Source organism: Hyla sarda, chromosome 11 (assembly GCF_029499605.1).
Source record: "Hyla sarda isolate aHylSar1 chromosome 11, aHylSar1.hap1, whole genome shotgun sequence".
In the NCBI taxonomy this organism is placed as follows: Eukaryota; Metazoa; Chordata; class Amphibia; order Anura; family Hylidae; genus Hyla; species Hyla sarda.
The window spans coordinates 59,131,572-59,157,219 of NC_079199.1; the positions used below are offsets into that span (position 1 = coordinate 59,131,572).

Sequence of the window (25,648 nt, forward strand, 5' to 3'; positions counted from 1 at the left end):
AGCTTCATCTTCCTCCTTCTCTTCGTATTCCTAACTCCTTTCATGTTTCCCTTCTCAAGCCTCTCATTCTTAACCGCTTTTCTCCCAAGGTCACCGTTCCTGCTCCTGTCTCGGGCTCCTCTGACGTCTTCTCGGTTAAAGAAATTCTCGCTTCAAAGATTGTCAGAGGTAAAAAAAAAATTCTTGTTGATTGGGAGAATTGTGGCCCCGAAGAGAGGTCTTGGGAGCCAGAGGACAATATTCTAGACAAAGAACTCATCTACAGATTCCTTGGTTCCAAGAAGAGGGGGAGATCCAAGGGGGGGGGGTACTGTCACGCCGAGCGCTCCGGGTCCCGCTGCTTCCCCGGAGCGCTCGCGGTGTGCTTCTGTATGCAGCGTTCCGGTCAGCACCGCTTGCTTCCATGTTCTCGGAGGGGACGCGATCCGAGGTGCGGGACGTGCCCACTCTCGGATCGCGTCCCGTGTCTCTCACCCACCACGTCCTCCTTCACTGCCCTCCCGATGCGCGCGGCCCCGCTCTCTAGGGCGCGCGCGCCGGCTCTATATGAAATTTAAAGGGCCAGTGCACCACTAATTGGTGCCTGGCCCAATCAGTTCAAAACATATAAAAACCCACTTCCCCTTCCTGTCCTTGCCGGATCTTGTTGCCTTGTGCCCTGAGAAAGCGTTTAGTGTGTCCCAAGCCTGTGTACCTTGACCTTCTGCTGTTGCCCCTGACTACGAACCTCGTTGCCTGCCCTGACCTTCTTCTACGTCTGACCTCGCCTCTGTCTAGTCCTTGTGTACAGCGCCAGTCTCAGCTGCTAGAGAGGTCGAGTCGCTACTGGGGAACACGACCTGGTAGTTACTGCCGCAGCAAGTCCATCCTACTTTGCGGCGGGCTCTGGTGAACACCAGTAACTGCTTAGAACCGATTCCCCAGTACGGCCCGCGTCATCGCCTCTCTGGTACAAGGGATCCACCTCCAGTGTCTTCACCAGCCGCTAGTCCGGACCCTGACAGTTATGCACTGATGAGGGCATAAAAATGCGCTAAAATACACCTAAAAACTATGTATTTTTGTAAAACACCAGCTGGTGAGTACTATTGCTTGGACTTTCACAGTATGTAGGCCCTTAACAGGTTAACAGGTACAATATGGTACACTACTTAGATGTAGGTATGTGGTATGCACGTATGAGGGCAAAAAAATGCGCTACAGTACACTTGGAAAACATATTTTCATAAAACAACAGCCAGTGATTAGTTTTCCCTGGCCTTTCATTGTATGTAGGCTTCTTACAGATTTACAGGTACAAAAAAGTGCACTACTTAGATGTAGGCATGTGGTATGCACGTATGAGGGCAAAAAAAATGCGTTACAGTACACTTGGAAAATGTATTTTTGTAAAACACCAGCCGGCAATTACTTTTGCCTGGACTTTCCCAGTATCTAGACTTGTTACAGGTTTACAGATACAAAATAGTAGACCGCTTTGAAGTAGGTATGTGGTATGCACGTATGAGGGCAGAAAAATGCACTACAGTCCACTGAAAAATCTTATTTTTGTACAGCAGAAGGACACAACAGTGCAGCACCATATATATCCCCACTAAGCGGGTGAGGTATGGCGTGAAAATGTATAAACTTTGCATGAGTACCTCAGGGTACACTTGCAAGTTTAGAATGGACAAGGGACAAGATTCCTGTCTTGAACTCCCAAAATGTCTCCCACTCTGGGTGTTAGCAGCAAAATGTGTGGGACCTTTTGCACCCACTGCTGGATAAGGGTTACTACCTTTATATGGATACATTTTATACTAGTATCCCTCTTTTCACATCCCTCGCCGCTCCACAGTCGCTTGTGGGACTGTTTGGAAAAATCAAGAAGGCCTCCTGATCTAGACCCCAGACACCTATCCCCAGGGGTGAGTCCAGTGCCCTTACCCATGAAAACCTGTTGCTGGTCAGGTATAAGGACAAGAGGGATGTCCTTATGCTGAACACAATTCATGGTAATGGCAGCACCCCTGTCCCTGTGCGAGGTACCACAACAACGGTCTTTAATCCTGATTGTTTTCTGGACTACAATCAGTATATGGGGGAGTTGATCTCTCTGATCAAGTCCGCAAACTATTAAATGCCATGCAGTACAGGTTGCCATGTACAACTCTTTTGTACTGTCCCAGTACCCTGGCAACACAAGGACATATCTTCAGTTCCAAGAGGAAGTTCTAAAGGCGCTGATTTTTGGCGATCGGGAAAGAGCGGGTCAGAGTACCTCTGGAACTCCCAGGCCCAGGCCAACACTTTCCGGGTAAGGTCCCCCACACTGGAAAGAAGGGACGATCCCCCAAAAAATGCAGAGTATCTTGCAAGAGGGGGATACGGAAGGACACCACCACTCAGTGAAACACTTGCCCAGGCCTCTGTGCAAAAGATTGCTTCAGGGAGAATCACACTTCCATGGAGTACTAAATTTATAATCCTTTTCCCTTATTTTAATTTCCCATAATTTTACCCCAATGTACCAGTCCAGAGTCTTCCATATTTTAAACCCAAACGACCCAAAAAAAAACAAAAAACTTTTTACATAACACCCCTTATAACATCTCTTGATTTTCCCCCCCCAAAAAATGGGTCATGGGTCACCGAGTCAATAGCATTGGGGGTTTGCATGTTGCCTCAAATGCGCAGCGCTCTCTCCCCACCTCAGCGGGGTGCACATTTGAGGTAACAGGTTAGGGACAGCCACACAAGGAACATAATTGGCATATCAGTAGTAAAGGTGCAATTTTCATTTTCCCGAAACTACACCATCCATTCCTGGAAAATAAATTTAGCAACGGAGAACAAGAATAACTGTAACCAGTGCACACCCAAAGATCAATATATGAATAAATTCTTTATTAACAAAATATAGAAATCAATATCCAAACAAGAGACATTTAAAATCAATAAAAAATTGCTCACAAGGAGCATGACACAACATGGGAAAGGGGCCATGACCCCCCTTTCACCATACCCGTCTCCCTAAATACCAAATACACAATACAATATGCAATGTACTATACAATACACCCCTGTCTGTGTTGCCTATAGCACTTAGATACACAATAGTAATGCTACAATCACATCAATGCATAGAATATGAGTATAGACTTTAGAATAATTTCAATATTCCTAAGATGCAAACAACTAAATGGTATATAATAAACAGGCAAACCACAACCAGACAGAGGAGCAGAGGTGCAATGATGCCAAAAGAGGGGGACTGGGTACAGGAACCCCACGCGTTCCGTCACTAGGTGACTTCCTCAGGGGTGTTGTGTCCTTGTATCTCTATTGCATATTTATACTCATATTCTCATTACCTGAATGCTGGACAGGTGAGCGCGCCATCCGCCATTACACGCTGCGCCGCGACCATCTGGAGCTTCCGCCCCACTCCAAGCCCCACTTCCTGTGCGCCATCCGCCATTACACACTGCGCCGCGACCATATGGAGCTTCTGCCCCACTCCAAGCCCCACTTCCTGTGCTTCTATCGTGCATAGCGCTACGTATAACATATACGATGACGCTCTCCCGCTCACGTGACCTAGAGCGGTCACGTGTCGGGTCATGTGATCACATATTTCCGCGCAGGCGCATACACAATTCCAAATTCACAAGTGCATGCGCATTAGTAAATATTTACAAGGCTGGTACAAGAAGAACAAGCACTGAATGACATATCGGCGCTTGGGCAGAAGGTGCTTAGTACTATGTTTATAGTCGGGAGTTGGGAAAATATATACTTATGCATGATTATATATTGCCTTGGTAACTACTTGCTCCTTATACTTAAACCCAGTTGAATAATACTCCATTAGTCCCATCACTATAATAATAATAATAATAAGATCTGCATAATTACACCCTAATCTAAATAATATTAACACCATAAATCCAAAGTGGGAAAAATGTATTATAATATAAATAGAAAGTTATATATTATATGTGTAAAAAATTATTAAACATATATATATATATATATATATATATATATAAAAATATATGAAATACAAATATATAAATATATATATATATATATATATATATATTAAAATATACAAAATACATATACATACACACATACACCCACATTATATATGTGCATATATATAAATAATTAAAGATAGCAAAGAGAAATGCAACTTCGGGCAACAGCTGTAGCCTCCTGCAATTAGTCCCACTCTACAGCGCAGCTTGCGCTACACCGCTCCTTCCAACGAAACCACTATCAGCCTGTGGTGCTCACTCTTATGGGTAACAGTTCATGTACAAGACTGTATGGAAGATATGAAAAAGTAGAGGGCACTCACCCAAGGTCTGATGAATCACATCAATTTATTCATAGCAAAAAAGTGCAGCGTGGAACAAACAAAGACAGGATGGACGGGTTCAGAAGGTGAACTCAGACAGGCAATAGTACCATTTCGCGCCGAAGCGCTTCAACAGGCCTCTGTTGAAGCGCTTCGGTGCGAAATGGTACTATTGCCTGTCTGAGTTCACCTGCAGAACCCGTCCGTCCTGTCTTTGTTTGTTCCAAACTGCACTTTTTTGCTATGAATAAATCGATGTGATTCTTCAGACCTTGGGTGAGTGCCCTCTACTTTTTCATATCTTCCATGAAGTCATATACATAATTAATACGTTAAAAAATCTGTATAAAAAGGATTATAAGAATTAATATAAAATATATATATATATATATATATATATATATATATATATATATATAAAATTGATATGTGAAAAGAACAGTCGATAATACATAACATCTATGTACATATATATATATATATATATATATATATATATATATATCCATACATACATATAACATACACATGCATGCACATATATACACAAATTATATGTATGTGATTAATAAGTGAAAAACTCAATATAAAAGTAATTATAAAAAATGATTATATAAAATGTATATACATAATTAGTGAGTGAACAATATATAACATACATATGCAAGTAATATATATATATATATATATATATATATATATACATGCACATATATGCAATTGAGTATCATAACATTCATATCAATAATAGTAAATAATACATAGCTAGTAGTGAATAGCATCTATAAATATTAGATAAATATCAAGGTGAAGTGTATCCCATCCCCTATTATATTATAATATATAACCCAACTTCATCTATAATTATGTGTGAGACCATGGATTGTTGGATATCCAATCATTAGGAGCATAGCTACCACTTCACAAGAAAACTATATAGTCCCCCCATAACCCCATAGTTACCATAATATATATAAGTCCCAACAAGCACTTTACATGGCAAACCGCGCGCACCCTATTCAGCATCCAGACAAGAGATATAGCAAAAGAATCTATGCAACAATAATAAATAAGCAATCATACCTAGGTAATCTGTTATAATTAATATATCCAATCATAAGCTAATCCAATCATGTAGATGATGAGTATTTGTGAAGACATATAATATACATATAATACACCTGACAAATCCAATCCTCTGCTCCCCCCAAAAAATACAATTAAAAAAATTAAAAAAAAGGTCCAGAGGATATATACCAGTATGGTGAAGTAGTAATAGTAGTCCTCCTGTAAAGGTCATGGAGAATTAGTGGTCCACCTAAAATAGTGTAGGCCGCATTTCCAATTCATCACATATTCCCTCTCATGACTTCTCTCAGGCCGGTTCTTCGCTTCTTCTTTCTATCAAATATTCCCTCTCCTAACTCATCTCAGGCCTGTTCTTCTTTTCAGAGAGATATCCCCCTATGGTGTATCCAAGGTTCTCCTGGTGTCCTCTACGTCTATTCATGCAGTAATCCTCATCTGTTCTCAAAACCGTCATACTTGATCCCAATGGGGGGTAACACAGATACTAAAGGATACAAAGGAATGACATGTGTATAAGGCACCCTTTATCAATACCTGGTTGTCAGGATACCACCGTACTGCAGCTGCTACCACCTGCAACCATACTACCACCCGGGCTAGCTAATTGTGCAGATGTCATGTGAAACTGCTGATGTGTACTGACTCAAATACCTATGTGGTGAATAATGTGTTATGTGTGAAAAAATTGTTGTGAATAATGTATGTGTGATAAGTGAGTGTGATCATATATGAATATGTGAACTGGAACTATGTGAAAAACTATGTGTTGAATTGTAGCATGTACTAATTGTGTACAGTAATTAAAATTATAATATAATAAATAATGTATATGTGATAAGTGTATGTGGTTATAAGTGAGTCTATGAACTACAACTATGTGATAAATAATATTATGTTAAGATGTGTACTAGATGTGTGTGATAATAGTGATGTGTCATATTCAAGCGTGACCTATACACTCACACGTGTCAACCACACTGTGAACATACACACTCCCTGTCATCCATGCCTCCCCATGTATAACTTCTACCCATTATCCAACTAAACACCCAATAACATACCTCTAAAGTGATGCTGCAGGCTGCTGATGGAGTACGTGTTCCTCAGTACCATTATAGAGTATCTGTGTAAAGAAGAGACATTGAGAGATCTTGTGGCATACTAATTCTAGATGCCAAGCAAGATCCCTTGAGTGACAGAAAGAAGAAACATTTTTTTATATATACATATTATTTAGCCACCAGGAGGATTCTTACAAATATCAGCTCATTTACTCACCTAGAAAGCCAGTGAACAATAATTCTTCATTAAGTCCTGATGGAGTTACTGTTTCCAGTTCATATATCCATTTTGACTCCTTTTGGAAAATTCTATTATTGATGGGTCCTCCACTCAAGTCAACTGTAACCCTTTCCAGTCCGACCACCTGCATACCTTTTGGCTGTCCTCTATGATGTTCCAAGAAGTGGTTCACAACTGAGGTTAGCAATTTGTTTCTTTCCTTGTCCCTCTTGGCTAGAGTAATGGTTGAAATATGTTTCTGTATCCTCTTTCACAATTGTTGGCTAGTCTGTCCGACGTATACCATCCCACATGGGCAGATAATGGCATACACTACATTGGTGTTCTTGCAGTTGACATATCCTTTTAATCGATATTGTTTTCCATTCTTAGGGTTGACAAAATGAGTTTTAGGTATCATAAGCTGGCAAACCGTACAGTCACCGCAGGGATATGATCCTTGGTGTCCCGAGCCCCTACCAATACGTTGAGTAGACCTTTGAAAATGGCTCCTGGTGAGTATATCTCCCAGGTTCGGGGCTCTCCGCGACACCAGGGATGGCTTTTGTGGTATTTTGGGTTTTATTTGGCCATCCGAAAGTAGAATGAGCCAATTAGCGTTCAAGATCCTCTCAATGTCCCTCCATTGGTTATTATATGTTGCAATAAATCTCAAGACATCTTCCGCTGGCTCTCTTTGAGCACCTCTCAGTAGCACTTGTCTCTCCACGTCATTTGCTCTCTGATAGGTCCGTGATACAATTCTTTTGGGATACCCCCGATCCCTAAATCTTTTAGTCAGATCAAGGGCTTGTTTCCTATAATCTGCTGGTTCACTGCAGTTCCTCTTAATTCTAAAAAATTGGCCCGTGGGTATCCCCTTCAAGTTATGCTTCGGGTGAAAAGAAGAATAATGTAACAGGCTATTCGTGGCGGTAGCTTTTCGGAACAGGTTAGTCTTCAGATGGCCATTTGTCAATGTTAATTGTAGGTCCAGGAAGTCCACTGTAGACACAGAGATGTTATAGGTCAATTTGATATTCAGATTATTGTGATTGAGAGATGAAATAAACTCAATACATTCATCCTCCGATCCATGTCAAAAGAACAGAATATCATCTATAAACCTGAACCATTTCAAGACATGTTTGAAATGCGGCGATGGGTACACGTGTGCCCCCTCCCACCACCCCAAAAAGAGGTTGGCGTATGAGGGGGCACAACGTGCCTGATGTCTGCAAATAGTACTGTCCGTCAAACAGGAAAAAGTTATGACGTAGAACAAAATCCAATAGTTTGATGATAAAGAAATCAAAATCAGAATCATGGTCTACCTGTTGTTCCAGGAAGTGTGTCACAGCATGTATACCATCCTCATGTCCAATGTTCAAATATAGAGACTCGACATCACAAGTGTTAAGTAGAGTGCCTTCCGGTAGGGTCATGTCCTGAATTTGCTGCATTAGATGCATAGAATCTCGTATATATGATGGTATGTTCGTCACCAAGGGCTGCAAGGAAAAATCAATAAATGTACTCGCCTTTTCACACATGCTCCCAATCCCCAAAATAATAGGTTGCCCAGGTGGAACACCCAGGTGGAATTTAGGGAACACCCATCTGTTCCAAATGTCCACTTCCCCCCTATACACCTTCCCCAGGGGGGGGGGGGGGAGAGTGTCTGTAATACGCTCACATGTGGGTGTTCCTTTCTTTTATTTTCCTCTGAATGTATGTAACAGTCAGCTACTGATAGGTTACTAAGAAACATAGGCCTCAAATGCAAAGAGAGTTCCCTCTAATGAGCCCCGTTGTATTTCCAGGCAAAAATTCAGGGTCACATGTTAGCTGTTCCCAGAAAGATGAAGCAGAGCATAGGTTGAAAAGTGCAATTTTCCCAAACAAGGAAAACACCTGTGCATTCAAAATGTCCTCTTTACCTCTATACCCATCAGCTACTGATATGCCATAGGCCTCAAATGCAAACAGACCTCTATGACTTCTGAGCCTTGTTGTGCACCCGCCCAGCACGTTACCCCATGTGGATGTATTTCCATACTCAGGAGAAAAAGCCCTCCAAAATTTGTAACCCAATTTCTCCCATTACCCCGTGTAAAAAATGATAAAATTGGGTAACACCAGCATTTTAGTGGAACATTTTTTATTTTTATTTTACATCCGATTTTAACGAAGTGGCCAAACACCTGTGAGGTGTTAGGTTCCTTGAGGGGTGTAGCTTCCCATATAGTGTGCCATGTGTTTTTTTGCTGTTCTGGCACCATGGGGGCTTCCTAAATGCAACATGTCTCTCAAAAACATGACAGCAGCCTTAGCCAATCATAGCTCGTGTAGCAGAGCGCAGGAGGAAATTCTCCCCTCTATGGTTTCAGATTATGTAATGCCTGCTGGGTAACGCCCCTCCCCAGTCTGTGAATCTGACTGGTTGGGGGGGTTGCATGCTGGGATTTGTAGTTTTGCAACAGCTGGATCTGACTGGGGGGTGGGCATGCTGGGATTTGTAGTTTTGCAAGAGCAGGAGGTCCACAGTTTGGAACACTGCTCTGTAGGGCTTTTGTACGTTGCCCCATAGCCCCCATATCCACCAGTCACGTCTTCTTTCACTTTTTTAAGTGCTGGAAAAAGTAAAAGACTGAATGTGACTGTCTGCTCTGGAGAAGCCTCCGCCATGTGCCCACAACTCCTTATATACGTGACACCCCGGACTAGGAGCCCAGAGACTACACATGAAAATGCCCGGCTCCTGATACAGTTACAGCGCTAACTATGGGAGCAGAAGAGCCTATCTATAGTGGGATCTCTAGTCACGTGTTCGTTATGCACCGGAAGTTATGTTGCGGCACGGATGCGTATTAATGCTGTACCGGAAACCGCTGGAAAAAGCGCTCCTGACTGCAGCCGGGGTTTTGTACTGTACAGATCCCCAATTTGTATAATTTTTTAGTGCCGTAAAGCGATGGAGGCGGATTTACTGGACACGTTGGAGGTCTTGGGGTGAGTGTAATGTATGGGGTGTAGGCACAGCTAGAGGAGACGCTCGGAGCTGCAGAACCGCAGCCTTTACCACATGGACTGACAATGACCGGGCTTGTATGCGGGCTTCCGGATACTCCGCATTGCATCCCTCTCGTGCGATGCGGTGTAATGCCTTATGTCCCCTGTGGTGGCGCTGCAGGTGGTTTGATGGCTTGTTTTCAGGTTCTCCACAGATGACAGCTGGGGCAGTCAGAGCACAAATGAAGAGTTTTATTTTTTATAGGTCATGGTGGTGTCCCAGCAGTCAGACCTCCTGTGATCTAACATTCCACTGTGGATAGGGGTTAAGAAAATGTTAACTCTGAATACCCCTTTTAAATAGGGCGCTAGCTCTTTGTTTAAATATTTAGCATGTAATAATATAATGTCAGAATTGTAAAGTGCTGTGGAATATGTTGGTGCTTTAAAAAAAATAAACATCATTATTATTAAGTGTTTTCCAATCAGTGTGCCTCTAGCTGATGCAGTGGTGTTGCTAGGGTTGGTGTCACCCCACATTGCCCACCATCAAAGTAATATTTTAGCCTGTTCTTTCAATCATAGAAAAGAATCACAGAAAAGTACTTCCAGTATAATAATCAAATATACCAATTTCCAAGTGAGGGGAAAGCACTAAAGAAACTTTTACAATGTAAAACTACAGCTCCCAGTATGACCTAAGCAGTGGTAAGGTTATGCTGGGAGTTGTTGTTTCATTCATCATTACTGCAGAACTCACACGTTACTACTCCTCTGATGGGACATAGTGAGGAGAATACACAATATCAGTGATTACAGGTGACGTCTTCTCTATAGTCTTTCCTTAACTCCTTAAGGACCCTTGATGTATGCCTACGTCATGGCACTCTGGTACTTAAAGGGGTACTCCGCCCCTAGACATCTTATCCCCTCTCAATACAAGTCTATAGGAGGGGGCGTGGCAGTCGTCACCCCGCCATATACTTGCATTAAGGGGGCGGGCTGTGATGTCACAAGGGGCGGAGCCATGACGTCACGCTGCTCCGTCCCCTGTATCGGACCCAATTTTTGAATTTTTACAAGGGGTAAAAGGAGAAAATGTATAATTATATTTGTAGCCCAATTTCTCTCGAGTAAGGACATACCTCATATGTCCATGAAAAGTGTTCGGCGGGCGCAGTAGAGGGCTCAGAAGCGAAGGAGCGACAAGGGGATTTTGGAGAGTACGTTTTTCTGAAATGGTTTTTGGGGGGGCATGTTGCATTTAGGAAGCCCCTATGGTACCAGAACAGCAAAAAAAAATCCCCACATGGCATACCATTTTGGAAACTAGACCCCTTGGGGAACGTAACAAGGGGTAAAGTGAACCTTTATACCCCACAGGTGTTTCACGACTTTTGCATATGTAAGAAAAAAAAAATTTTTTTCACTAAAATGTTTCCCCCCAAATGTCACATTTTTGCAAGGGTTAATAGCAGAAAATACCCCCCAAAATTTGTAACCCCATCTCTTCTGAGTATGAAGGTACCCCATAAGTGGACCTGAAGTGCACTACGGGCGAACTACAATGCTCAGAAGAGAAGGAGTCATATTTGGCTTTTGGAGAGCAAATTTTGGTCGGGGGGCATGTCGCATTTACGAAGCCCCTATGGTGCCACAACACCAAGGGCTGTCTGGGCATGCTGGGAGTTGTAGTTTACAGGGTCCCATTACAGCAATGCATGTCGCTTTACGGCGACGTGCATTGCTGTAAAGGGCCCGACCGCGGCTGAAGATCTACTCACCTGTCGCCGCCGCCGCCGTCTTCCTCGCCGGGATACGGGTCTTCAGGGACGAGGTAAGTACCGGGGCCGGTCCCCGGCACTCCCCCGTCCCCCGCCGCGTCCTCCGGTCTTCCTCCCGTCCTCTCCGGACTTCAAGGGGCCGGGCAGGACAGGAGGAAGTAACCGCCCCCCCCCCTTGCGATTGGTCGGTTAGTTAACCGACGGATCGCAGGGGATCGGAGGAGGTGGCAGGCTTGCCACCTCGCTCCTAGTCTTCAGCATGGTCCTGGCTGTCTGTAACAGCCGGGATCATGTGAAATTACCGGGCGGTCGGGTCCCAGAGACCCGATCGGCCCGGTATCGCCGCAGATCGCAAGGGCGAGTTCCCTTGCGATTTGTGGCGATCGCCGACATGGGGGGCCTACATGGCCCCCCTCAGCGTTTGCCCTGGATGCCTGCTGAAAGATTTCAGCAGGCATCCAGTTCCGATCTCTGCCCGGCGCGCGGCAGAGATCGGAAATACAACAGGACGTTCTCTAACGTCCTTGGGCATTAAAGCCCAGGTAGTGGGGACGTTAGAGAACGTCCTATGTCCTTAACAGGTTAAGGACCTATGACGTACGCGTACGTCATGGGGAGTTCCGGTTCCCGCCAGGCGGGCATCGGACAGGGATGCCTGCTGAAATCATTCAGCAGGCATCCCGTGCAAATGCTCAGGGGAGTCATTAGACCCCCCTCCCCCCATGTCGGCGATCGCCACAAATCACAGGTGAATTCACACTTGCGATTTGTGCGATTCTGGGTCATACGGGTCTATGGTGGCAGGGGTGCCACCCCTCCTATCCCTGCTATTGGTCGTCAAGAAGCAATGACCAATAGCAGATCGGAGGCGGGGGGTTTAAATTTCGGTTTCCCCCGTTCTGCCCACCCACAATAGGCGGGGCAGAACGGGGAAACCGATAGAGGACCGACATCGAAGAACCACTTACCCATCCGACAGCGACGGATGTGCGGCTGACTCCCTGGATCATATGGAAGCCGGTGAGTTGCCTAGCAACATCTGGAGGGCTACAGTTTGAGACCACTATACAATGGTCTTTAAACTGTAGCCCTCCAGATGTTGCAAAACTACAACTCCCAGCATCCACAGACAGCTATTTGCTGTGTGGGCATGCTGGGATTTGCAGTTTTGCAACAGCTGGAGGGCTACAGTTTGGAGATCACTGTGCAGTAGTCTCTAAACTGTAGCCCTCCAGATGTTGCAAAACTGCAAATCCCAGCATGCCCAAACAGCTGTATCAGCATGCTGGGAGTTGTATTTGCATACCTCCAGCTGTTGCATAACTATATCTCCCCGCATCTTATTCATTTAAAGCGCCAGCGTCCCGCAAGTCATTCATTTTAAAGCACCGCAGCCCGCATCTCATTCATTTTAAAGTGCCGCGGACCGCATTTCATACATTTTAAAGCAACAAAGCCCGCATCTCATTAATCTAAAGCACCGGCGTCCTGTATTTCCTTCATTTTAACCCCTTAAGGACGCAGGGCGTAAATGTACGTCCTGGTGAGGTGGTACTTAACGCACCAGGACGTACATTTACGTCCTGTGCATAACCGCGGGCATTGGAGCGATGCCCGTGTCATGCGCGGCTGATCCCGGCTGCTGATCGCAGCCAGGGACCCGCCGGCAATGGCCGACGTCCGCGAACTCGCGGGCGTCCGCCATTAACCCCTCAGGTGCCGGGATCAATACAGATCCCGGCATCTTCGGCAGTGCGCGATTTGAATGAATGATCGGATCGCCCGCAGCGCTGCTGCGGGGATCCGATCATTCATAACGCCGCACGGAGGTCCCCTCTCCTTCCTCCGTGCGGCTCCCGGCGTCTCCTGCTCTGGTCTGTGATCGAGCAGACCAGAGCAGAAGATCACCGAAAACACTGATCTGTTCTATGTCCTATACATAGAACAGATCAGTATTAGCAATCAAGTGTAAAAAAAAAAAAAAAAAAATGTAAAAAAAAAAGTGAAAAATCCCCTCCCCCAATAAAAAAAGTATAACGTCCGTTTTTTCCTATTTTACCCCCAAAAAGCGCAAAAAATTTTATAGACATATTTGGTATCGCCGCGTGCGTAAATGTCCAAACTATTAAAATAAAATGTTAATGATCCCGTACGGTGAACGGCGTGAACGAAAAAAAAAAAAGTCCAAAATTCCTACTTTTTTAATACATTTTATTCAAAAAATAATTATAAAAAATGTATTAAAAGTTTTTTATATGCAAATGTGTTATCAAAAAAAAGTACAGATCATGGCGCTAAAAATGAGCCCCCATACCGCCGCTTATACGGAAAAATAAAAAAGTTATAGGTCATCAAAATAAAGGGATAATAAACGTACTAATTTGGTTAAAAAGTTTGTGATTTTTTTTTTTTAAGCGCAACAATAATATAAAAGTATGTAATAATGGCTATCATTTTAATCGTATTGACCCTCAGAATAAAGAACACACGTCATTTTTACCATAAATTGTACGGCGTGAAAACGAAATCTTCCAAAATTAGCAAAATTGCGTTTTTCGTTTTAATTTCCCCACAAAAATAGTGTTTTTTGGTTGCGCCATACATTTTATGATATAATGAGTGATGTCATTACAAAGGACAACTGGTCGTGCAAAAAACAAGCCCTCATACTAGTCTGTGGATGAAAATATAAGAGTTATGATTTTTAGAAGGCGAGGAGGAAAAAATGAAAACGTAAAAATTAAATTGTCTGAGTCCTTAAGGCCAAAATGGGCTGAGTCCTTAAGGGGTTAAAGTGCCGCGGCCGCATTTCATTCATGTTAAGCGCCGGTGGCCTGGAGGGGGGGGGGGGGGATTTAGATAAATATAGCAACGCCTGGGGGTCATATGATTAGTTCCTCAGAGGGGGGGGGGGGGAAATACCGTTAAATACCGTGGAACCGCTATAACTTGCAAAAATACCATGATATGCATTTATGGTCATACCGCCCACCACTAGTATAGTAGTATAGTGGGCTTTAACACCCCACAGGTGTTTGAAGAATTTTCATTAAAGTTGGATGGAAAAATGGATAAAACATTTATTAACTAAAATGCTGGTGTTACCCTAAATTTTTCATTTTCACAAGGGAAAATAGGAAAAAAGCCCCCCACAATTTGTAACCTTATTTCTTCTGAGTAAGAACATACCCCATATGTGGATGTAAAGTGCTCTGTGGGCGAACTACAATACTCAGAAGAGAAGGAGCGCCATTGGGCTTTTGAAGAGAAAATTTGTCCGGAATTGAAGGCGACGTGTGTTTTCAAAGCCCCCCTGGTGCAAGAACATTTTGGAAACTACACTCCTCATGTAATGTAATAAGGGGTACAGTGAGCATTTATGCCCCACAGGTGTCTGACAGATTTTTGGAAAAGTTGTCCGTGAAAATGAAAAATGTAAATATTCACTGCACCCCTTATTAAATTCTGTGAGGGGTGTAGTTTCCAAAATAGGGTCACGTGGGGGGGGGGGGGGGGTCCACTGTTCTGGTACCACGGGGGGCTTTGTAAATGCACTTGGCCCCTGACTTCCATTCCAAACAAATTCACTCTCCAAAAGCTCAATGGCGCTCCTTCTCTTCTGAGCATTGTAGTTCGCCAGCAGAGCACTTGATGTCCACACATGGGGTATTTCCGTACTCAGAAGATATGGGGTTACAAATTTTGGGGGTCATTTTCTGCTATTACCCCTTGTAAAAATGTAAAATTTGGGGAAAGAACTGCATTTTAGTGAAAACATTTATTTTTTTCCATTTACACATCCAACTTTAACAAGTCGCCAAACACCTGTGGGGTGTTGAGGCTCACTGTACCCCTTGTTACGTTCCTTGAGGGGTGTAGTTTTCAAAATAGTATGCCATGTAGGTTTTTTTTATTTTTTTATTTTTATTTATTTTTTTCTTTTTGCTGTTCTGGCACCATAGGGGCTTCCTAAATACGACATGCCCCCCAAAAACCATTTCAGGAAAATTTGCTTTCCAAAAGCCAAATGTGATTCCTTCTCTTCTGAGCATTGTAGTGCGCCAGCAAAGCACTTGATGTCCACACATGGGGTATTTCCATACTCAGAAGAGTTGGGGTTACAAATTTTGGGGGGCATTTTCTCCTATTACCCCTTGTAAGCATTTTAGTGAAAAAAAAAATTCTTTTACACATTCAACTTCAACGAAAAGTCGTCAAATACCTGTGGGGTATAAAGGCTCACTGTACCCCTTGTTGCGTTCCTTGAGGGGTGTAGTTTCCAAAATAGTATGCCATGTAAGTTTTTTTTTTTTTTTTTTTTTTTCGTTTTTTTTTCTGTTCTGGCACCATAGAGGCTTCCTAAATGTGGCATGCCCCCCAAAAACCATTTCAGAAAAACTCACTCTCCAAAATCCTCGCTCCTTCCCTTCTGAGCCCTCTAGTGCACCCACAGAACACTTGACATACACATATGAGGTGTTTCCTTACTCGAGAGAAATTGGGTTACAAATTTTAGGAAGATCTCTCTCCTTTTACGACTTGTAAAAATTCAAAAACTGGGTCTACAAGAACATGCCAGTGTAAAAAAAAAAAAAAAAAAAAAAATGATTTTGACTTTTCTCCTTCAATTTTCTGATAATCCTGTGAAACACCTAAAGGGTTAACAAACCTTTTGAATGTCATTTTGAGGGGTGCAGTTTTTATAATGGGGTAATTTGTGGGGTATTTCTAATAGTGCTGGGTGGTATACCGGTATGAACCGGATACTGTTTTTTTTGTTTGTTTTTTGTTTCTCCCACGGTATGGATTTTTGCCCATACTGCTACACCGGTCGGGCCCCCACCCTCCGAGTCAATAAAAAAAAATTAAACTTACCCGTAATGGGGGTTGTCCGGGCCATCCTTCCTGTAGTGTCCGGCGGCATTCCGGGTGGAGGGTGAACCGGTCCGGGCTGTCCTTCTTCTCCGGGAGTCCTCTTCTCCACTCCGGGCAGGCTCTGGCCTAGTAATGCTGCATAGACGCCGCGGCGCCTGGACGTCAGGTGCGTCGCTGCGCACGGACGTCACTGCGCAGCGGCGTCTATGCAGCGTTACTAGGCCGGAGCCTGCCCGGAGTGGAGAAGAGGACCCCCGGAGAAGGACAGCCCGGACCGGTTCACCTTCCACCCGGAATGCCGCCGGACACTACAGGAAGAATGGGTGGCCCGGTTCACCCTCCCCGGACGGTCCCTGCAGCAACTGGGAAGGTGAGTCAGGGTTCTGGGATGGACAGGGGTCTGTATAATATACTATCCCTTTAGTAGGCCCTCCAGCTGTTGCAAAACTACAACTCCCAGCATCCCCCAGCATGCTGGGAGTAGTAGTTCTGCAACAGCTGGAGGCACTCCTTGTTGGGAAACACTGACCTATACTATACACTACTATATAGTCCAACATGCTGAGAGTTGTAGTTTTGCAACAGCTGGAGGCACCCTGGTTGGGAAACACTGACCTATACTATATACTACTATATAGTCCAACATTCTGGGAGTAGTAGTTTTGCAACAGCTGGAGGCACCCCTAGTTGGGAAACACTGACCTATACTATACACTACTATATAGTCCAACATGCTTGGAGTTGTAGTTTTGAAACAGCTGGAGGCTGTAGGGTTGTTTGTTACATCTATTTAAAAGGGTACTCCACTGCCCCATTGTTCAGATCATTTAGTTCCAAAAGCCCATTTAGTTCCGCTATGCCACCTCAATGCAAGTCTCAATGTAAAAAAAAAAAAATACTGTGATACAAATTTTTGGTCATATCGCCCAGCACTACTTTCTAATAAGAAGGCCCTTCATATCCACTTCAAAACTGAACTGGTCCCTGAAAAACTTCAATTTAGAAAATTTTGTGGAAAATTACTGCTGAACTTTGAAGCCCTCTGATATCTTCCAAAAGTAAAAACATGTCAACTTTATGATGCAAACATAAAGTAGACATATTGTATATGTGAATGAATATATAATTTATTTGGAATATTCATTTTCCTTATTAGCAGAGAGCTTCAAAGTAAAAAAAAAAAAATCTACATTTCCATTTTTTCATCATATTTTGGAATTTTTCACCAAGAAATGATGCAAGTATCGACCAAATTTTACCACTAATATAAAGTATAATATGTCACGAAAAAACAATCTCGGAATCAGAATGAAAGGTAAAAGCATCCCAGAGTTATTTAATGCTTAAATTGACAGTGGTCAGATGTGCAAAAACTGGCCGGGTCCTACAGTGAAAATTTGCGGGGTCCTTAAGTAATTCAGATGGTACATACCGCCATGACTTGTTCCAGCTAGATCTTCTCTCTGCAGAATGTATAAAATCCCATCCCTTCCCCAATATCGCGCCACACCCCTACCCCTTAATTCCCTGGTTGAACTTGATGGACATATGTCTTTTTTCGACCGTACTAACTATTTAACTATGTAACTATGTAATGTGACGCCAAGATCCTCACTATGTCAATTCTGATCCTCTATATGAAAACAATTATTTATATAATGATGCCAGACATTTTATTCTTTGAATATAATACTACCACACACTGAACCCTCTAAATATAATTCTGCCACACACTGCACCCCCTAGAGTATAATTCTGCCACACACTGCGTCCCCACTGAATATCATACTGCAACACACTGCACCCTCTGAATATAAACCTTCCACACACTGTGCCCTCTAAATACTGCTCAAAAAAATAAAGGGAACACTTAAACAACACAATATAACTCCAAGTCAATCACACTTCTGTGAAATCACACTGTCCACTCAGGAAGCAACACTGATTGACAATCAATTTCACAGAAAACCGGTGGAAATTATAGGCAATTAGCAAGACACCCCCATTAAAGGAGTGGTTCTGCAGGTGGTGACCACAGACCACTTCTCAGTTCCTATGTTTCCTGCCTGATGTTTTGATCACTTTTGAAAGCTGGCGGGGCTTTCACTCTAGTGGTAGCATGAGACGGAGTCTACAACCCACACAAGTGGCTCAGGTAGTGCAGCTGATCCAGGATGGCACATCAATGCGAGCTGTGGCAAGACGGTTTGCTGTGTATTTCAGCGTAGTGTCCAGAGCATGGAGGTGCTACCAGGAGACAGGTCAGTACATCAGGAGATGTGGAGGATGCTGTAGGAGGGCAATAACCCAGCAGCAGGACTCCTACCTCCACCTTTGTGCAAAGAAGAGCAGGAGGAGCACTGCCAGAGCCCTGCAAAATGACCTCCAGCAGGCCACAAATGTGCATGTGTCCACTCAAACGGTCAGAAACAGATTCCATGAGGGTGGTCTTCCACAGGTGGGGGTTGTGCTTACAGCCTAACACCGTGCAGGACATTTGGCATTTGCCAGAGAACACCAAGATTGGCAAATTCGCCACTGGTGCACTGTGCTCTTCACAGATGAAAGCAGATTCACACTGAGCACATATGAGTCTGGAGACGCCGTGGAGAATGTTCTGCTGCCTGCAACATGCTCCAGCATGACCGGTTTGGTGGTGGGTCAGTAATGGTGTGGGGTGACATTTCTTTGGGGGCCGCACATGTGCTTGCCAAAAGTAGCCTGACTGTCATTAGGTACCGATATGAGATCCTCAGACCCCTTGTGAAACCATATGCTGGTGCAGTTGGCCCTGGGTTCCTCCTAATGCAAGACAATGCTAGACCTCATGTGGCTGGAGTGTGTCAGCAGTTCCTGTAAGAGGAAGGCATTGATGTTATGGACTGGCCCGCCTGTTCCCCAGACCTGAATCCAATTGAGCACATCTGGGACATCATGTCTCGCTCCATCCACCAACGCCACGTTGCACCACAGACTGTCCAGGAGCATGCCCAGGCGTTGTAGGGAGGTCATACAGGCCCGTGGAGGCCACACACACACACACACACTACTGAGCCTCGTTTTGACTTGTTTTAAGGACATTACATCAAAGTTGCCTGTACTGTGGTTTTCCACTTTTATTTTGAGTGTGACTCCATATCAAGACCTCCATGGGTTCATAAATTTGATTTCCATATATAATTTTTGTGTGATTTTGTGGTCAGCACATTCAACTATGTAAAGACAAAAGTATTTCATACGATTTTAGTTCATTCAGATCTTGGTGTTCCCTTTATTTTTTTTGAGCAGTGTATAATACTGCCACACACTGCACCCTCTGAGTAGAATACTGCCACGCACTGTGCCCTCTCAATGTAATACTGCCATACACTGTTTCCTGTTAATATAATACTACCAGGCACTGTATGCTCTGAATATAATACTACCATACACTGCACACATTGCACCCTCTGAATATAATTATTCTACACACTGCACCCCTGCTTAATAAAATACTGCCAATCACTACACCCTCAGAAAAGAAGACTGCCACACACTGTACCCTCTGAATATAATACTGTCACTGGGTTGGAGTTGTAGATTTGCAAAGGCCACAGGATGGGGGACATAGTTGCATAAGAATAAAAATACATAAATAGTAACTCGCTAATAGGGAGCACTTAATTGATAGAGGTCTCCTGCTGGCAGTACATGCTGGGACATGTCACATGTCAGCTGGGGGTGGCATTATATACATTACATTGGGATGGGTTGCAGGTGTCTGTATAAAACAGAAGTCATGGCAGAGGCGGCCTCTATGCTGTGGACATCAGTTTGTGGCCCCTCAGGCAGCACTCACCCAGCACCAGCTGGGCCACATCGGACAGAAGCAGCATGACACCCCCTACCTGATCATCCGGCAGGTAATGAACAACCTCTCCAAGGCTGCTGTTGTGCGGTGCCACACTCTTACACCTTCCCCACATGGTACCCACAGGCAGTTACGGAACCCCAGGCCCCCCACCACCACCACATGATGCGCAATGTAAGCCCGGGACACGGGCTGAAGATTCAGTTAGTTACTGGCAGCGGCACGCTTCCACCTCAACCCCTACCATCACCACCCACAAGCACTTTCCCCCGGGACTCGTGTGAATACCTCACTAGCCAGTTTCTTCCAGTCTCACATCTTTGGCTGTGCTGGCGCTGCTCAGGTCCTGCTCCTTCTGCAGAGCTGCACTGGTCCGACCTGACGTAAGAGACGTCGGCGCCAGCCTCAGCAGAGCTATGACACTCTCAGTTTGAACTAAATAAACCCTCGGCTCCCGAAGTGTGGTGGGGCATGGAGGGTATGGATGTGTACCATGACACATTTTTGTAGGGATGGATTCACGGGGTGGGATAGCACCTCAGTCAGTCAGGGTGTCACCCCACCAGGGGGTGTCACCCAGTGTGGTCCGCACCCCCCTGGCAACGTCACTGAGCTGATGGGAAAACTACAATTCCCAGCATAGTTTGCAACAGCCACACTGTTTGAACCTGTCATGACATTTTACTCCCTGTAGCCATTATAAACAGGTTGTATAGCAATTCCTTCCATACCTCTATGTCCAATAGATGCAGGCAATCTTCATAAAACAATATTTGGAAATGACTCGTCCTGTATGCAAATTCCAGCCAAGCAGTCACCCGGGCGGTGCTGCATTAAGAAGTAGTCACTGTGCCCAAGGCTTTAATCGCACCTCTACTGCCCTAATCGTGCCTACATAGGTGTGATTGACAGCCTGTGCACGGCGTAATCTCTCCATGTCTCCTGCAAGGGCCAGAGGCATAGGAGCTCTTAGAATGTGCACCGCTCAATAGTGACCGATGGCAGCATCTGGGTCCTGATGCCGATGCTTCACTCCTAAGATTCAGTGCAGACTTCTTCTTCTAAATGCTGCACCGCCTGGGGAATAATTGCTGGGAATTTGCATGCAGGGGTCAATGCGGTTGCCATCTGCGCCATCATATGCTGATCCCCTATCCTGTGCATAGGTGATAAGAAGAAAAGTCCAGAAGTTCCCTTTTTAAGCGCTCGCTCTGTGCAGCTGAAAAAAAGGGGTGCTGCAGGAGAGATTGCGGGGGTCCCCAGCGGCGGGACCCACGCGATCAGACATCTTATCCCCTATGCTTTGGATAGGGGATAAGATGATTAGTGCCGGAGTACCCCTTTAATCCTGACCATGTACATCTTTTTATGCCCCTATAAACTACATTTATTGTAAAAAAAAAAAAATCCCTCTTTTCATGGGCCCCGGGAACAGGCAATTATAAAACCGGGGATTGGTGAGGCAATGGGGCAGCGGCGGCGGTGGTCTCTGGCTGGGGCAGTGCGGTGGGGGGGGGGGGGGAGATGCGGTTGGCGGGGCATTATTGGATTATCGGCAAGGTAACTGCCGATACCGATAACGTCCAAAATCGTGAATATCGGCCGATAATATCAGCCAAACCGATAATCGGTCGATCCCTACCTATAACAGTGTATAAGTTATTGGTACTATAAAAATATAGTTTGATTTTTATTTTTTATAATTAATAAAATGTTGTGACTTCCTGAAATAGTGTGTATGTGTCTCCATTTAGGTACCAAGGACCCTTATTGGATGAGAACGCTCTGGGTCCAGCATTAGAAGGTGGTTTGTCGTCTCCTGAGTATTTTCAGGTCTTAAAATGGCTTACATCTCAGATTAAATTATTAGATAATTTAGAAGAAAGTGTAAGTTCTGAAGGTAAGTGACAACCTGGACAAATTAAAGAGAACCGTCTATCTTCTGCTGTCCCCATCACTGACATTTTACCACTTTTTGCTATGGATTTTGAGCAAAGTAAAGTAGTGAAGAGAGAAGTATAAATGTGTCTTCTGCACTTTTTCCTTTTAGTTGTTTCCACTTTTGGCTATAACTCAATAAAAATGCACGTGTTATTCCAGGTGAATACTTACTTGGTACTGACATCTATCTTCTCCTGCTCAGTTCAAGCGCATTTGTATGTTTTGACTATTGCAGTGGAGTAGAAGATAGCGTTTCATCTGCTTGATAGTGTGGGTTTTTCTTCATGTTGCAGAGTGGCTGCCCATACTATGGCAGCTTAAAGAAAACTGTTCGTTTGTTCATCCACACTAAACATAATACACTGTTATAGTGTGGGTGAACAGAAGTCCAACGAGGGGTCACTTACTTAAATATGTCCAGTAGGTCCTGAGATATGTCCCCCAGAAGATCCTCTGCTAAATTCAGTGAATCGCACGCAGGCAGTTGGGCTTCGCTGGCTCAATTTACATATTTATTGTCTGTGACTCCACTCCACAAGGATGTGGATTTGCAGACAATGAATACGTAAATTGAGCCATCAAGGCCCCGCCCCTGAATGCGATTCACTGAATTTAGCAGAGGATCTTCTGGGGGACGTATCTCAGGACCTACTGGACATATTTAAGTAAGTGACCCATCTCTGGACACCTGTTCACCCACACAATGTATTGGGTTTAGGATAAACAGGCTGACAGTTTTCCTTAAAATACGTCCGGTAGGTCCTGAGATATGTACCCCAGAAGATCCTCTGCTAATTTCTGTGAATTGCGCACAGGAGGCGAGGCCCTGCCGGCTCAATTTACATATTCTTTGTCTGTGACTGTACTCCACTGGCTGGGATGTGGAGTCACATGTAAGGAATATGTAAAACGAGCGGGTGGAGCCCCCTCTCAAAATTCACTGAATTTAGCAGAGGATCTTCTGGGGGACATATCTCAGGACCTACTGGACATATTTAAGTAAGTGACCCTTTGTTGGACTCCTGTTCACCCACACTATAACACAGTGTATTGGGTTTAGTGTGGGTGAACAAGCTGACAGTTTTCCTATAAAGGGATGATTCCAAGATTGAACCTTATTAGTTTTCCATAGTCTAGGTGGTGGTTGGTCTGACCAATTGGTGGGACCCCCCCCCCCCCCCTTCCTTTCCCCTATCACAATCTATCCCATAGATAATAAATGGAGAGGTAGCTTGCATGCTCTACCACAGCTATATTCACATGGAGGACAAGGGACCCCCATTCTCTAAGGAGCAATCCATACAATAAATTATACTCTTAATCTGTAAAAATAAGTTTATATTATCAGGATAGAATGCTTTTCTAAATATACGTCAGAAAATGGAACATGTTGTTGCTATCTAACTGTCCAGCTTTCCTTTCTAGGTGGCGATGTAGAAAGTGTTCTGCTGGAAATAAGTGGTTTCTTGAAGGAGCTCTCCTGCCCTTATCCTGTTTTGGTAACTGGAGACTTTAAGGATAGATTAAAGACAAAGGAAGACTGTGTGAAACTACTGTGTGAGTGTAGTGAAATGAAAATATGAAGAATTTCCTTAACACATACCTCAGATACTACAAAACTCATTGAGAAAAAGTCGAAGCTGTCATGAGAGAACTGTACCTTACTAACACTTAAAGGAAAACTGTCAGCTTTCTCCCCCCACATTAAAGGAGAACTCCAGAATATAAAAATTGTCCCCCATACTGCCGGCAGTAAAAAAAATAAAGATGTAAATACCTTCCTCTGCTCTCCAGGTGCCTCCGGTAACCGGCTCCGGTCTCTGCCGCGATCCTCTTCCTGGTTGCCGGTGGTCGGCGACTCATACTGCGCTCAACCAATCACCGGCCGCAGTGAAGTCCCGACTCGGCCGGCGATAGGCTGAGCGGCAGTGTGAGAACTCTTCAGGACACGAAATTCTTCACTACACCGGCATCTGCTGCTGGGGCCGAAAATGTTACACTGCTGCTCAGCCTATCGCCGGCCGAGTCAGGACTTCACTGCGGCTGGTGATTGGCTGAGCGGAGTATGACTTGCTGACCACCGGCAACCAGGAAGAGGATCACGGCGGAGACCGGAGCCGGTTACCGGAGGCCTCGGGGGAGCGGAGGAAGGTATGTACATCTTTATTTTTTTACTGCCGGCAGTATGGGGGACAATTTTTATATTCTGGAGTTCTCCTTTAACCAGCGGTACTGGCTGGTAGGGGACGCTGATCAGTTTGGTCCTTATCGTGCCGGATCCGCTGCGCCATTCGGAATATGCAAATGAGGTGTTAACTGGCATCGGCCCGGGCTAGCTGGCACTCTGACATCAGTGCCACTGGCCGCGGCGTTGCCCGGCTCATCAATATTCCTCCCCTCCCTCTTCTCCCCACTCTGTAATGAAGAGAGAGGGGAGGAATATTGATGAGCTGGGCGGTGCTGCGGCCAGCGGCATTGACGTCAGAGTGCCCGTTAGCCCGGCCGGCGCCAGTTAGTACCTCATTTGCATATTCCGAAAATAGAAGAACGGCACGGCGGATCTAAAAATTAGATGCACGTGATCAGGATGAAGTACTGAGCAACATAATTTATTTTATTTATTTTTTATTTTTTTGGGGGGGAGAGAGGCTTTAATTGCCTCAGCATGTATGTAGCAGATATCTGATCATCGTTGTTTTCCTACCAGTGATTTAGTCTCTTCTCATTAGTCATCTGCCCTTGCTGTAATAAAAATTAGTTCTCCCACTGACTTACTAGGGAGCCTGGGATAGACTTTTGTTATACACAGAATCCAATCAGACGAAGCAGAACTGCAGAAAAAGCCTGAACCAGTGAGACAGTTGTCTCAGACTACCTGTAGGTACTGTAACTAAACTAAATCACAGTCAAAAGGTTCGATCACACTGGGTCTCACTCCTGAGACTCGCTGCGATCACTAGTTATCAGCCGGGGAAGCCAGTGGCAGTGCATAGCTCACTCCCATATGAAAAACTTTGGTAGGAAAGCCCATTTCATAGACTTGGGGTCTATGAACATGACTGATCAACCGTAGAGGTCGTCCTCTCCTCTCAAAGATGTCAGCCACCAATTGTGCATGTTCTCCCACTTAAAAAAGATGAGGCCTGTAATTTTCATCATAGGTACAACTATGAAAGACTAAATGAGAAAAAAGATCCATAAAATCACATTGTCTGATTTTTAAAGAATTAACTTTCAAATTATGGTGTAAAATAAGTATTTGGTCAATAAGAAAAGTTCATCTCTATACTTTGTTATATACCCTTTGTTGGCCATGACAGAGGTCCAACATTTTCTGTAAGTCTTCACAAGGTTTTCACACACTGTTGCTGGTATGTTGGCCCATTCCCCCATGCAGATCTCCTCTAGAGCAGTGATGTTTTGGTGCTGTCGCTGGGCAACACAGACTTTCAACTCCCTCCAAAGGTT

General features: G+C 44.4%; 1 protein-coding gene and 1 long non-coding RNA gene across 4 annotated transcripts in view; one reads left to right on the plus strand and one right to left on the minus strand.

Annotated features, from left to right (window-relative positions):
* Window positions 1–5,074: 5,074 nt before the first annotated feature.
* On the minus strand, window positions 5,075–9,573 carry LOC130295312 (uncharacterized). 3 transcript variants are annotated; one of them, XR_008848769.1, is made up of 5 exons: window positions 8,415–9,573; window positions 8,053–8,229; window positions 6,716–7,723; window positions 6,499–6,624; window positions 5,075–5,921 (listed from the first exon to the last, which is right to left on the minus strand). It is a non-coding gene; the product is annotated as an uncharacterized LOC130295312 (long non-coding RNA). The 3 variants fall into 3 exon arrangements; XR_008848770.1 differs by having other exon boundaries at window positions 6,499–6,560; window positions 8,053–9,572; XR_008848768.1 differs by having other exon boundaries at window positions 8,053–9,572.
* A 19-nt stretch (window positions 9,574–9,592) lies between these two features.
* FAM98B (family with sequence similarity 98 member B) overlaps window positions 9,593–25,648 on the plus strand; it is a 53,570-nt gene continuing 37,514 nt past the window's right edge. Inside the window, exons 1-3 of the mRNA XM_056545944.1 lie at window positions 9,593–9,730; window positions 21,994–22,139; window positions 23,606–23,737. Of these exons, the coding sequence (XP_056401919.1) occupies window positions 9,693–9,730; window positions 21,994–22,139; window positions 23,606–23,737 (316 nt within the window). The 5' untranslated portion in view covers window positions 9,593–9,692. The remainder of the gene's footprint in view (window positions 9,731–21,993; window positions 22,140–23,605; window positions 23,738–25,648) is intronic.